At 40.1% G+C, this 12,584-nt stretch overlaps 1 protein-coding gene across 3 annotated transcripts in view; it reads right to left on the bottom strand.

The window, feature by feature from the left end:
• STRIP2 (striatin interacting protein 2) overlaps positions 1 to 12,584 on the bottom strand; it is a 46,796-nt gene continuing 34,212 nt past the window's right edge. For all 3 annotated transcript variants that reach the window (XM_061165769.1, XM_061165770.1, XM_061165771.1), the window contains 3 exons: positions 6,214 to 6,318; positions 5,183 to 5,387; positions 1 to 2,457 (listed from right to left, as the gene is read on the bottom strand). In XM_061165769.1, coding sequence (XP_061021752.1) covers positions 2,207 to 2,457; positions 5,183 to 5,387; positions 6,214 to 6,318 — 561 coding nt within the window. In that variant the 3' untranslated portion in view covers positions 1 to 2,206. The remainder of the gene's footprint in view (positions 2,458 to 5,182; positions 5,388 to 6,213; positions 6,319 to 12,584) is intronic.

The following is a 12,584-nucleotide window of genomic DNA, read 5'->3' as shown; positions in this document are numbered from 1 at the left end:
TCAATTCTCTTTTTATTAAAGTGCTTCAGTAGATATATAGTGTTATGAACAATCAACACAAACTTTACTGAAACATTCACAAATAAAAATCTTCTACTTTATAAATCACTGAAATAATGTTCTTCCATGTTGTAACAGTAATCATCATTGATTAGTTACTCTGAATTTATTCCTAACCACACACACACGTATTCTCAAATTGGGAGATTCAAATAAATTACTGTAACTTATAGGACTGGCTTTCAGTACCTGAAAGCTAGTCCTAGAAAGTCAGTAGGAAAATGATGTGATTTGAAACTAATCATGTATCCTTGGTGCCTCAGTTTTCCCATCTGCACGGAGAATTAATCTTCCCTTAGAGACCCTTTATTTAAAGAGAGTATGAAATGTTATCTATGCCTTAGAAAGCATTCATGTGCATATTTTTAACAGTAACCTGTTCTTGATTAAATTAAATACTATATACTGTATATTCAAAATAAATAGACTGATAATTGCTCTTTCCTTAAAAGTTGTCCTTTCACTTAAAGCACATTAAAATCATAAAATAGAGTTCAATAATGATACACTCAGTAAATTTTAATTGCAATGAGGACTGCTGTGTTACTCAGGTGAAATTTACAGACTAAGTTTCATCCATTACATACTTAACATTCTTCATGATCTCACCAGTAACAAACAAAGAAACAAAAATCCTGCTGTTCTACAGCACAAGGAGGTAAAATCCAAGCTATGATCAGAGTTTTGGTTTAGTTTCTTTGGAAATTATTAGCATAAAAAATTATGACTTCTGAGAGAGACTGTGGTTGACAAAGGGTGAAGTGAATAAGCTGATTTTGACTAGACCTCCTGGCACCATAAAAGTGGCCTGGTGCCATCACAAAAAAGATTCAGTAGTGTCCTTGTTGCAGGGAGGGGGCATTTAAAGTAAAAAAGCTTGAAACTACAGATGCCATAACTTGGAGGACAGAAGAGAAATAAGATGATCCTGACTGAATTAGAAACTTTCCTAAAAACTGTTTCAGTTGGGAAGCACGTGATTCTGCTGTACGAGAGAGAAGTTTAAAGAGGTTGGTACAAAAAAAAAAAAAAAGGTTGGTACATGAATCCTTATATTTTCAAAGAAATGTGTAATACTTTTAGGTAGAGACAGAATTTCTAAATATCCACAGGACACTTTGAAACTGCTAGCAGTAAAAAGGGGGGTACAAAATCACTAATCAACATAGGAGAAAAAGAGAAATGGTAAGCTGTGATTCTCTTGGTGTTCTATTTCATTAAAAAATAAATCGATCATGAGCACTAATGGACGTGTCATCTCAATAAATAAAACCTCCTATAGTTAGCCTGTCATTTAAAAATGAACTGGGTGAAAAGAGTAATTTTCTGCAATGTATTCAGTCATTTTAAGACTGAAGTGGTTTCAGAAAAACATGAAACATCCTTGGAGGAGGCCTGACTGTTTCATATTGGTTTGTGGCAGATCACTCCATGCCGTACATTGAGTACACAAGGAAATTTCACATTGAACATAGATCTCTCAAGGAATAAAGAAAAAACACTTTACATGATATACTTTTCTCTAACATGCAGTATTTATGTAACAGTAAACCATCACCCTTCACAGAGAAGATGCAGGTGCTCTAAAAATCTTAGAGCGAATTTTAGAAAGAGGTGTCAAAATGTTAACTTTTAAAATACAGACTTAATTTCAATGTTAGGTTTGCAAACCCTCCGGTAATCCGGTGTGAGCAAGAAGAAAATGTCCTCGCTATTTTATGACCTGCAGTTCCTATTACCTATGATGAATGCTATAAGTCAAATGCCATAATAAACTTATTCCCACTCTTGGGGCCAGCAGAGGCTAGCCTGGTTCTAGGCGAGACTAAAGGAGAGAGCGGTCCCACAAAAGAGCCTGGCCAGGACTGATCCAGCAGGAGATTTCAAGGGCAGCTGGGCACCCAAATGACCCCAGGGCAAGGAAATCAATTTTTTTTATCACCCAGGATCCCAGCCTTGTACTATCTCCAGGCCTAACTGTCCCCAGAACAGTCCTGAACCACGCTAGGTGTCCTAAGGCTAGGCCAGCTCTACCCTGAGCAAGCACTCCCAGGGCTGGAAACAAAGGCTGAGTAGGCAGGGTTGGCAGAGCACCATTTATTGGAGCCAACCCCCACCTATCAGATGCTTGTTGACAAGAGCTCAGTCAGTGATTCTGGAGCAGCTCCTCCCAACAGATGGGCTGTGAAAACACCTCTCTCTCCAGCCAGAGCTCATAGGAATAGTGGAAATCCTCAGGCAGATCCAACCTCTGCCCCAGCACACTCTGCAAGCAGTTATCCACAGGTGAAAACTCAGAGTCCTGGGGTCTGTCGTACCGGCGGCTGTTAAAAGCTTCAATGTTGGCCCTCAAGGTGCATTCTTCTGCTTGGAAGTCCCATGGCCTGGCATCGATGTCTGTATTGGGAAGATTAGAAAGAAAAAGGTGTATGCAACTCAGGACACTCCTCATCTTAGCACAGAGCATGGTCTATGGGACACCAACAATGGAACAGCTCAGAATTACCCTTTTTGCAAAGAGCAAAGTACAAAGTAAGTACATAACATGCTGCCAGTCAGGTTTAAAAGATACATGCCCATGTACATGTGCTTGTAGAGACTATCTTTGGAAGCATCTAGAAACTGGCTAACAGTGATAATCACTGAGAAGGAGATGAGGGCCCCAAGGGAGATGAACCTCTTTTTATTGCATTTCCTTTTCATTATTTCACTCTATTACTAATTATATATATTGTATTTTCCCCAAATAGCAACTCAATTCCCTCTACTGAACTTTCCTTGGAAATGGAAGTTACCCATTTGAAAGAAATCACAGTTTTCAAGGAATGGTAAGAGGTGGGAAGGGGCACAAGGAGAATCAGCATGGACTAACTACTAAAGACTTTCTTGGCTTCCTGGATCCACCCCCACCCCATCCTGTGCATGATAAATCCATATGCAGCTTATGTTAATATTATGAGGTGAAGTCTTCCAAGAAAGTTAAAACAGAAAACAATCTGCTTTGCTTCTATTTACCCCATTTAGACACTTATTTCAGGGCCAGAGGTATGTATTTCCCAGATTTTTTCATGTCTCGCACTCAACAGGTGCAGCTTGGGTTTGGGCTCATGATGGCAGCAGTGACAGATTGCCATTTGCAAGATAAAACATGCCCATGTTTTAAAAACCTAGAAGAACTTAGGTGTTAGGCTTCCCTGATAGCTCAGAGGGTAAAGAGTCTGCCTGCAATGCAGGAGACCGGGGTTCAATCCCTGGGTTGGGAAGATCCCTTGGAGAAGGAAATGGCAACCCACTCCAGTATTCTTGCCTGCAGGATCCCATGGACAGCGGAACCTGGCAGGCTACAGTCCATGGGGTTGCAAAGAGTCAAGACATGACTGAGTGACTCCACTTTCGCTTTCTTTCACCTCACAAGAACTTAAACAGTTAATTGTGCTTTAGGTCTTAGAGAAGTTGCATACTGGCTTATTATCTGCCGATCATATGGTTCCCTTAGTTCTCTGCAGTCTATCTACTGCAGCATCCTCTATGTTCAAAAGAAAGTGAAGTCGCTCAGTCGTGTCTGACTCTTTGTGACTCCATGGACTGTAGACTACCAGGCTCCTCCATCCATGGAGTTTTCCAGGCAAGAGTACTGGAGTGGGTTGCCATTTCCTTCTCCAGGGACTCTTCCTGACTCATGGATCAAACCTGGGTCTCCCACATTGCAGGCAGATGCTTTACCATCTAAGCCACCAGGGAAGCCACATCCTCTATACTCAGGCAGGTGACAAATCCCAGCAAAGACAAATCATTAGTGATCTAACCAATAACTCTTAAACACAATTATGCATATGATGGCCAAATCCCACTACAGCTCTTCAAAATAAATTCTTCCAGCTCTGGTAAGCCTATAATATCTTGGTAGGTCAGTCAGAAATATACTGTCTCCTAATACAATATGTGATATGTGATGCAATATGTGATACAATATGCAGTTCACTATAGCATAATACATTACCTAGACTGTACTATAGCCAAAAAGATTTAAGTTGAATTAATCAAACCTTTAGATCTACCTTTTACTCTACAGATAATGCCAGAGATAGAGAAATAAGGTAAATGAAACCGCAAAGAAGCAAGCAGACAAGTCCAGAAGGTGGATATTCTGCAGGAGAGCTGGCCGAGTTCTTCAGTTTTGTCAGTGTTATGGAAAAAAAAACCCTGCTAGATTCAAAACAAATAAAAGGACATAACAATCAGATGAAATTTGTGGTCCTGGGCTAGATTATGACTTGGGAAAAAAAAGGCTTTAAAGAACATTTCGGGGCAACTGGGAAATTCTGAACATGGACTTGATTATTAGATAAAATGAACATATACTGATATGGAAAGGTAGAGATAATGTTAACTAAAAAGAGAAGATTATAAAAGAGCATATACAATTTACTTTCATTTAACTAAAACCTATACATATATGTAGAAGAAAAAATCTGTAAGAATATATGATAAGATTTCTGGGAAAAAAAAAGTAATTATCCTCCAATAAAAATAAACAAACAAAAAAAAGATTTCTGTTTCAATCTTTGGGTGGTACAAATGTGGCATAAATATGATAATACAGTAAAGTGTTTGCTTCCTTGTATTTTCTAACTGCTTTGTAATAATTAAAGGTTATTTTAATTTTATGGCTTCCCTGGTGGCTCAGACATGTAATGTAGGAGACTCACATTCAGTCCCTGGGTCAGGAAGATCCCCGGGAGAAGGAAATGGCAACTCACTCCAGTATTCTTGCCTGGAGAATTCCATGGATAGAGGAGCCTGGTGGGCTACAGTCCATGGGGTCGCAAAGAGTTTTTTAATCTTAAGAACCTCTCAGAGAAACCTGTCACTTAAAGGAACATTCTGAAAAGGGGTAATGATCCCTCAAGTGACTGGTTTTATAATAATGAATTACCACAGTTTACTTGGAATAGGGTACATGGCAGTGCCTTACTGTTTGTTACAGCAGCACCTGACTATCGTCACATATTTTCTCATGTGAAATATGTTAACAGTTCATACCAAAAGAGTAGAGAGGTCTAATTAGCTTTGTTTAAACCCCGGGCCACTCCCAGAGGCCAAAAGCTCTGAGAACACTCACCATTCCCATAAGCCCAGTCGTCATTCATGCGGTGGCGCACTTTCTGGTAAATGGCTGACATGGTTTTCATGTTGCTTTTCCTCCACTGGCGCCCCAAGTACTTGGTCTGTATTTTCAGCAGCTTTAGCACATAAAGTTGCAGCATGGCCTGTTTGACCTTGAGGGCCCGCTTTAGGATTGGAGCAGATTTAAATACCACCAGCATCTGTCCATTTAAAGAGGGGTAAGGGTGAAGAAAGATAGATAAGGATCTAAAGTTTCCTGGAATTTCCAACTCACAGATAAATTAAGCTGAACCTGGCTAACCTCAGACTACCGTGGCGAGTTTTGGGAAATCTATGGTCCGGGCCTCATTTAGACTTAGTCTTTAAGAAAAGAAAGGAAGCACTCCATTTACATTTCACAATTCAAAATATCTAATATTCAAAGGGTCAAAAAATTTTGTCAGCCACACATGCCATTTCTACGGTTACCAGTGTATCCTCTGGAGGTAACTGTATGTATGTAGGCATTACTTTTATCAACAAAAATGATAGCAAATATATACCCTTTCATACTATTCCACACCTTAATTTTTACTTAACAATATAATTGGAAAATTATTCCAAAGCAGTATAGAACTATCTCATTCTTTTTAATGGTTTTATTTACATTCTACTGTAATGATGTACCATAAATTATTTAACCAGTTGGTATTAATGAACATTTATGTTGCTTCCAATCTTTGATGATTACAAATAATGCTGCAGTGAGCAATCTTAGACTTGTATCATGACTATAATGCGTGACTATAATCCAAAAAACAATGCTAACTTCCTTACCAGAGCTGCCCTGAGGGAGGGTCCATATTCGGTTCCCCAAAAAGAAATGGATTGGGAAATAATTATAAAATAAGTGCCTAGAATTAGGAGGTGCCAAGTCTTAGGGAGAATTCAGTGTCTGTCTATAGAGTTCACAAAGCAGGAAGTCCATATTTAATAAAAATTTAAAAAATCCAGTTAGTGAACACCATGATCTGAAGTCCTACTCACCATGGTTCTGGAATGCTTCCATTTGGTTAGTTTATTGAGCAGCCTCAGGAGATTGATGCAGGAAAAGAGGTTCCTCCAGCAGAACTGGTTGTTGTCTCCAGCTTCCTGTAATAAGCCACGCCCATCATTATCTCATGGGGCTTCCCTGGTGGCTCAGATGGTAAAGAATCTGCCTGCAATGCAGGAGGCCTAGGTTCGCTCCCTGGGTTGGGAAGATCCCCTGGAGAGGGGAATGGCAACCCACTCCAGTATTCTTGCCTGGAGAATTTATGGACAGAGGAGCCTGGCGGACTACAGCCCATGGGGTTGCAAAGTCAAACACAACTGAGCAACTAACACTGAGAGAGTATTATCTCAACCCTTCATGGATCATAGCCTTGTCATGACAAAGGGGCTTGCGTAACTCAATGAAGCTATGAGCCATGCCCAAGCAGGGCCATCCAAGACAAAAGGGTCACAGTGGAGAGTTCTGACAAAACGTGGTCCAATGGAGAAGGGAATGGCAAGCCACTCCAGTTTTCTTGCGGTGAGAACCCCACAAACAGCATGAAAATGCAAAAAGATATGAGACCTGGGAAGATAAGCCCCCTCAGGTTAGAAGGTGTCCAACATGCTAAGGAGAAGAGTGGAGGGCAATTACTAATAGCTCCAGAAAGAATGAAGCATCTGGGCCAAAGTGGAAACGATCCTTAGTTGTGGATGTGTCTGGTGGCGAAAGTAAAGTCTGATGCTGTAAAGAACAATGTTGCATAGGAACCTGGAATGTTATAGGTCCATGAATCAGGGTAAATTGGATGTGGTCAAGCAGGAGACGGCAAGAGTGAACATCGACATTTTAGGAATCAGTGAACTAAAATGGACAGGAATGGACGAATTTAATTTGGATGACCATTACATCTACTACTATGGATAAAAATCCCTTAAAAGAAAGAGTAGCCCTCATAGTCAACAAAAGAGTCCAAAATGCAGTACTTGGGTGCAATGCCAAAAATGACAGAATGATTTTGGTTTGTTTCCAAGGTAAACCATTCAACATCACAGGAATCTAAGTCTATGCCACAACCACTAATGCTGAAGAAGCTGAAGTTGAATGGTTCTGTGAAGACCTACAAGACCTTCTAGAACTAATACCAAAAAAAAAAAAAAAAAGATGTCCTTTTCATCATAGGGGGTTGGAATGCAAAAGTAGGAAGTCAAGTGGTATCTGGAGTAATAGGCAAGTTTTTGGCCTTGGAGTACAAGATGAAGCAGGACAAAGGCAAACACAGTTTTGTCAAGAGAACACACTGGCCATAGCAAACACCCTCTTTCAACAAGACAAGAGATGACTCTACACATGGACATCACCAGATGGTCAATACAGAAATCAGATTGATTATATTCTTCACAGCAGAAGATGGAGAAGCTCTATACAGTAAGCAAAAACAAGACCTTGACCTGACTATGGCTCAGATCATCAGCTCCTTACTGTAAAATTCCTTACTGTAAAATTCAGGCTTAAATTGAAGAAAGTAGGGAAAAACCAATGGGCCATTCAGGTATGACCTGAATCAAATCCCTTGTGATTATACAGTAGAGGTGATGAATAGATTTAGTGATTGGATCTGGTAGAAAAAATGCCTGAAGAACTATGGAGAGAGGTTCGTAACACTGTACAGGAGGCAGTGACCAAAACTACCCCAAAGAAAAAGAAATTTAAGAAGGCAAAGTGGTTGTCTGAGAGGGTTTACAAATAGCTGAAGAAAGAAAAGAAGCGAAAAGCAAGGGAGAAAGGGAAAGATATACCTATCTGAATGCAGAGTTCCAGAGGTTAGCAAGGAGAGATAATAAGACCTTCTTAAATGAATAATGCAAAGACGTAGAGGAAAACAACAGAATGGGAAAGACTAGAAAGCTCTTCAAGAAAACTTGAGCTATCAAGGGAAGATTTCATGCAAGGATGAGCATGATAAAAGGATATAAATGGAAAGGACCTAACAGAAGCAAAAGAAATTAAGAAGAGGTGGTCAAAAAACACAGAAGAACTACACAAAAAGGTCTTAATTACCTGGATAACCACGATGGTGTGGTCATTCACCTAGAGCCAGACATCCTGGAGTGTAAAGTCAAGTGGCCCTTAGGAAGCATTAGTACGAACAAAGTAAGTGGAGTGACAGAATTCCACCTGAGTTATTTCAAATCCTAAAGATGACGCTGTTAAAGTGCTACACTCAATATGTCAGCAAATTTGGAAAACTCATTAATGGTCACAAGACTGGAAAAGGCCAGTTTTCATTTCAATCCTAAAGAAGGGCAATCCCCAAAAATGTTAAAACTATCGTACAGCTGCTTTCATTTTGCATGCTAGTAAGGTTATGCTCAAAATCCTTCAAGCTAGGCTTCAGCAGTATGTGAACCAGAACATCTAGATGTACAAACTGGGTTTAGAAAAGGCAGAGATACGAGAGGTCAAATCACCAACATCCACTAGATCACAGAAAAAGCAAGGGAATTCCAGAAAAATATCTACTTCTGCTTCATTGACTATGCTAAATCCTTTGTGTGGATCACAACAAATTGTGGAAAGTTCTTAAACAGATGGGAATACCAGACGACTTTACCTGTCTCCTGAGAAACCTGTATGAAGATCAAGAAGGAACAGTTAGAACCTTACATAGAACAACTGACTAGTTGAAAGCTGGGGAAAGAATATGACAAGGCTGTATACTGTCATCCCGTTTATTTAATTTATATGAACAGTACATCATGTGAAATGCTGGGCTGGATGAATCATAGGCTGGAATCAAGATTGCTGGGATGAATCACAGGCTGGTATCATCAGATATGCAGATGATACCACTCTAATGGAAGAAAGTGAAGAGGAACTAAAGAGCCTCTTGAAGAGGGAGAAAGAGGAGGATGAAAAGCTGGCTTGAAACTCAACATTCAAAAAACTAAGATCATGGCATCAAGTCCCATCACTTCTTGACAAATAGAAGGGGAAAAAGTAGAAACAGTGACAGACTTTATTTTCTTGGGCTCCAAAATCACTGCTGACAGTGACTGAGGCTATGAAATTAAAAGATGCTTGCTCCTTGGAAGAAAAGCTATGACAAACTTAGTGTATTAAAAAAGCAGAGACATCACTTTGCCAACAAAGATCCATATAGTTAAAGCTAAAGTTTTTCCCACAGTCATGTACAGATGTGAGAACTGGACCATAAAGAAGGCTGAGTGCCAAAAAATTGATGCTATTGAATTGTGGTGCTAGAGAAGATTCTTGGGAGTCCATTGGACAGCAAGGAAATCAAACCAGTCAATCCTAAAGGAAATCAACCCTGAATATTCACTGGAAAGACTGATGTTGAAGATGAAGCTCCAATACTTACTTTGGCCACCTGACACGAAGAATCAACTCACTGGAAAAGACTCTGATGCTGGGAAAGACTGAGGGCAACAGAAGAGGGTGGCAGAGGATGAGATGATTGGATAGCATAACTGACTCAATGGACATGAATTTGAGCAAACTCTGGGAGACAGTGAAGGACAGAGAAGCCTGGCATCCATGGGGTTGCAAAGAGTTGAATAGGACTTAGTGACTGAACAACAACAATTATCTCAACACCTACAAGGCTTTCCTTCCCACAGAGTCTGGAAGTCACTGTCGGTCAGTTCAAGTGAAGCCTTCCATATGAAATGCTACCTCCTTTCCGTCCCACTCCTCACATCCTCCCTTCTCCTCAAGGTATGCAGTATCCTTCCTCTGAAGACACACAGCTGCCAATCCTGGAAGAGTCTGTACCAAGAGCAAGGACTGCTTAGAAAGATGATATATGAACATAGGAATATCATTTGAGCAAGATTTCTTGTGTAGCTTTCTGCTTTAGGATCAGAATAAGAGATGATAGAATTTTACCCCCATACACTTTGCATTTATGTAAGCTATATTGGTAATAGCCAAGAATTATTCTGGCAGATTTCAAACAGTATTGGATGGATCTGATATTCATTACAGTTAATTTTTTAAGAAAAAATCAACCTCCGCCCTTCTTTATCAAACCATATTGCAGTAAATTACTTAATTCTCTAGCATGGTTGGAAAAATGGCAGGTGGTTAATTTGAACCAGGTGTTTCTCTTGAATGTTTCTTGATAGCTTGTGAGCACCCAACCAGATGGATGTCAGATCAGAAACAGGTAATTACTCATAGAAACATCTTTCAGGGACAAAAATAAGAGTCTTTATGGATTCTGGGGCTCGTAAATATATACTGGTGTCAGAAGCTACATGAATCAGTTAACATACATGGTGGTCAAACTAACACCTTGGAAGTTCCTCATGTCTTCAGTGTGAGAGGAGGATGTAGAAGTGAGGAATGAGCAGAAATCAACTGCTTTCTGGTGAGTGGAAGATTACCCCCCAACACACACAAATGAATCTGAAGCAAGCAAGGTAGACATACATCAACTGTGAGATGAACAGCCAACACTTGTAAGGATATTAGGCTCTCCTAAAAATAAATAATACTGAGGATCAAGAAGTTGCAGGGAAACTTTTCAGAAATACTGTTTAGAAATGATGTTCTCCCAGGATGTTCCCTGGTGGTCCAGTGGTTAGGACTTGGCATGTTTACTACAGGGGCCCAGGTTCGATCTTGGGTCAGGGAACCAAGATTAGGCAAGCCACATGCGGTGGTCAAAATAATAATAATAATAACAATATCTTTCCTCTAGTAAATGTTCAATATTGTGTTTAGAATCGGTCCCATGAAAACCATCTGTTTTGTTCTAAAAGAAACTTCCATGGGAGTTTCCACTCAGGTGCATTAGCTAATCTGGCTTGCCCAAAAAACAGATCAGGTTTTATAGATGTGACATCTTGTGTGGCTAACAGAGGAGACAGACTTTTATATGTTTATTTTTTAAAATAAGAAGCAGTGAAACAAAAAACAGGTAAGTATATTTCCATTGTGAGCTTCCTTTATCCTGATTTCTAATATGCATAAAAGCCTTGCATTCCTTATGGAGTATGGAAATAGCGGCCTGGTCTCGTAGAAGCAGCCCTGGAATAGGCACCAGGACACCTGGGTCATGGCTTTGACCCTGGCTGTATCATCTCAGGCAAGTAATTTCCCTGTTTCCTATAAGAGGTTGAACTAAGATGACCTTTAAGATCATTTTAGCTCTGACCATTCAATAATTCTGTGGCTTACTTTCTCCAGTTGGCTTAAAAGTTAAAAAGTTTTGAGTGACAGAATGTTGATTGTGGCTGCCTTTTCCTGAGAGCTGAGTCTCAAGAGTCCTAAGAGCTGCCCTAGTTCCCCCTGAAGGCAGTCTCACCTGCTCAGGGCCTTGCTCTCCTTTCCTTCTAATGATGCTTCCCTGATGCCTGTAACTAGTCCCACTTCTGGCATCATGGAGCAGGCATCGAAAGCATACATACTGGTCAGTGGCTCGCCCAGGCTTGTCTGCTTTGTCAGAGCCTTGCCCAAGCCTTCTCCCTTCTTCCAACCCAACAAATTATCTTTTTTTCCAGAAAGCCTTTAGGTCTGTGAGTACCTATTTGGATTTGCCAGTCTTTTTATTTTTTTTTAAGCCCTGTTATTCTATTTATTCTATTATTTTCTGTGTGGCATGTGGGGTCTTATTTTCCTGACCGAGGATTGAACCCACACCCCCTGCAATGTAAGGGCAGAGTCTTAACCACTGGACCACCAGGGAAATCTCTAGATTTGCTCGTCTTGAAGATTTCTTAATGTTCATTTAAGGCAGGTCATCTTTCTTTCTTTCTTTTTTAAAGAACTCAGCATATTAAGTAAGATGCAAACTTCTGTTGGGGGATATATTTTGTGAACAGCAGCACTTGGCTAGCTATATTCTCCCATTCCTGGTACTTAATAGTATTCAAAGCAAGAACTTAACTCACTTCCAGCCAGCTAAAATTAAAAAAGAAAGCATTTGCCCATGTTCCACTCTCACAAATAAATATTTGTTTGCATACACCTCTGATCTAAAGATTCAGTTCAGCAATCACATCCTACCCTTTCAGAGCATTTCTAAGGCACAATGGTTCTGTTCTCAAAGATCCATCGACAGCTCTGCTGAGTGAGCCAAGCCAAACAAAAAAACCCAGGCTTATGCCAATTAAGTGGATAATTAACTCATGAGGAAAGGAAGAACAGAGTGTTTCTTCCTTTCGTACTGAGAAGATCAGATTGGTAAGAAACTGAGCACTGAAACAGACTTGACTGTTCTAGTCCAATTCTGTTATCCATAGAAGCAAAACCTGAGGCCCAGAAAGAGGAAGGTGGTTTGACTAAGGTCACATAGTAAGCGCCCCAACCAGGGCTTAAACCTCGATTTCCAGTACTCACTGAATTCTAACACTCTGTC

This window comes from Dama dama, chromosome 18, assembly GCF_033118175.1.
Source record: "Dama dama isolate Ldn47 chromosome 18, ASM3311817v1, whole genome shotgun sequence".
NCBI classification, from domain to species: Eukaryota; Metazoa; Chordata; class Mammalia; order Artiodactyla; family Cervidae; genus Dama; species Dama dama.
Note: the sequence above shows the minus strand (reverse complement) of the source record. Positions and strands in the feature narration are given on the sequence as shown.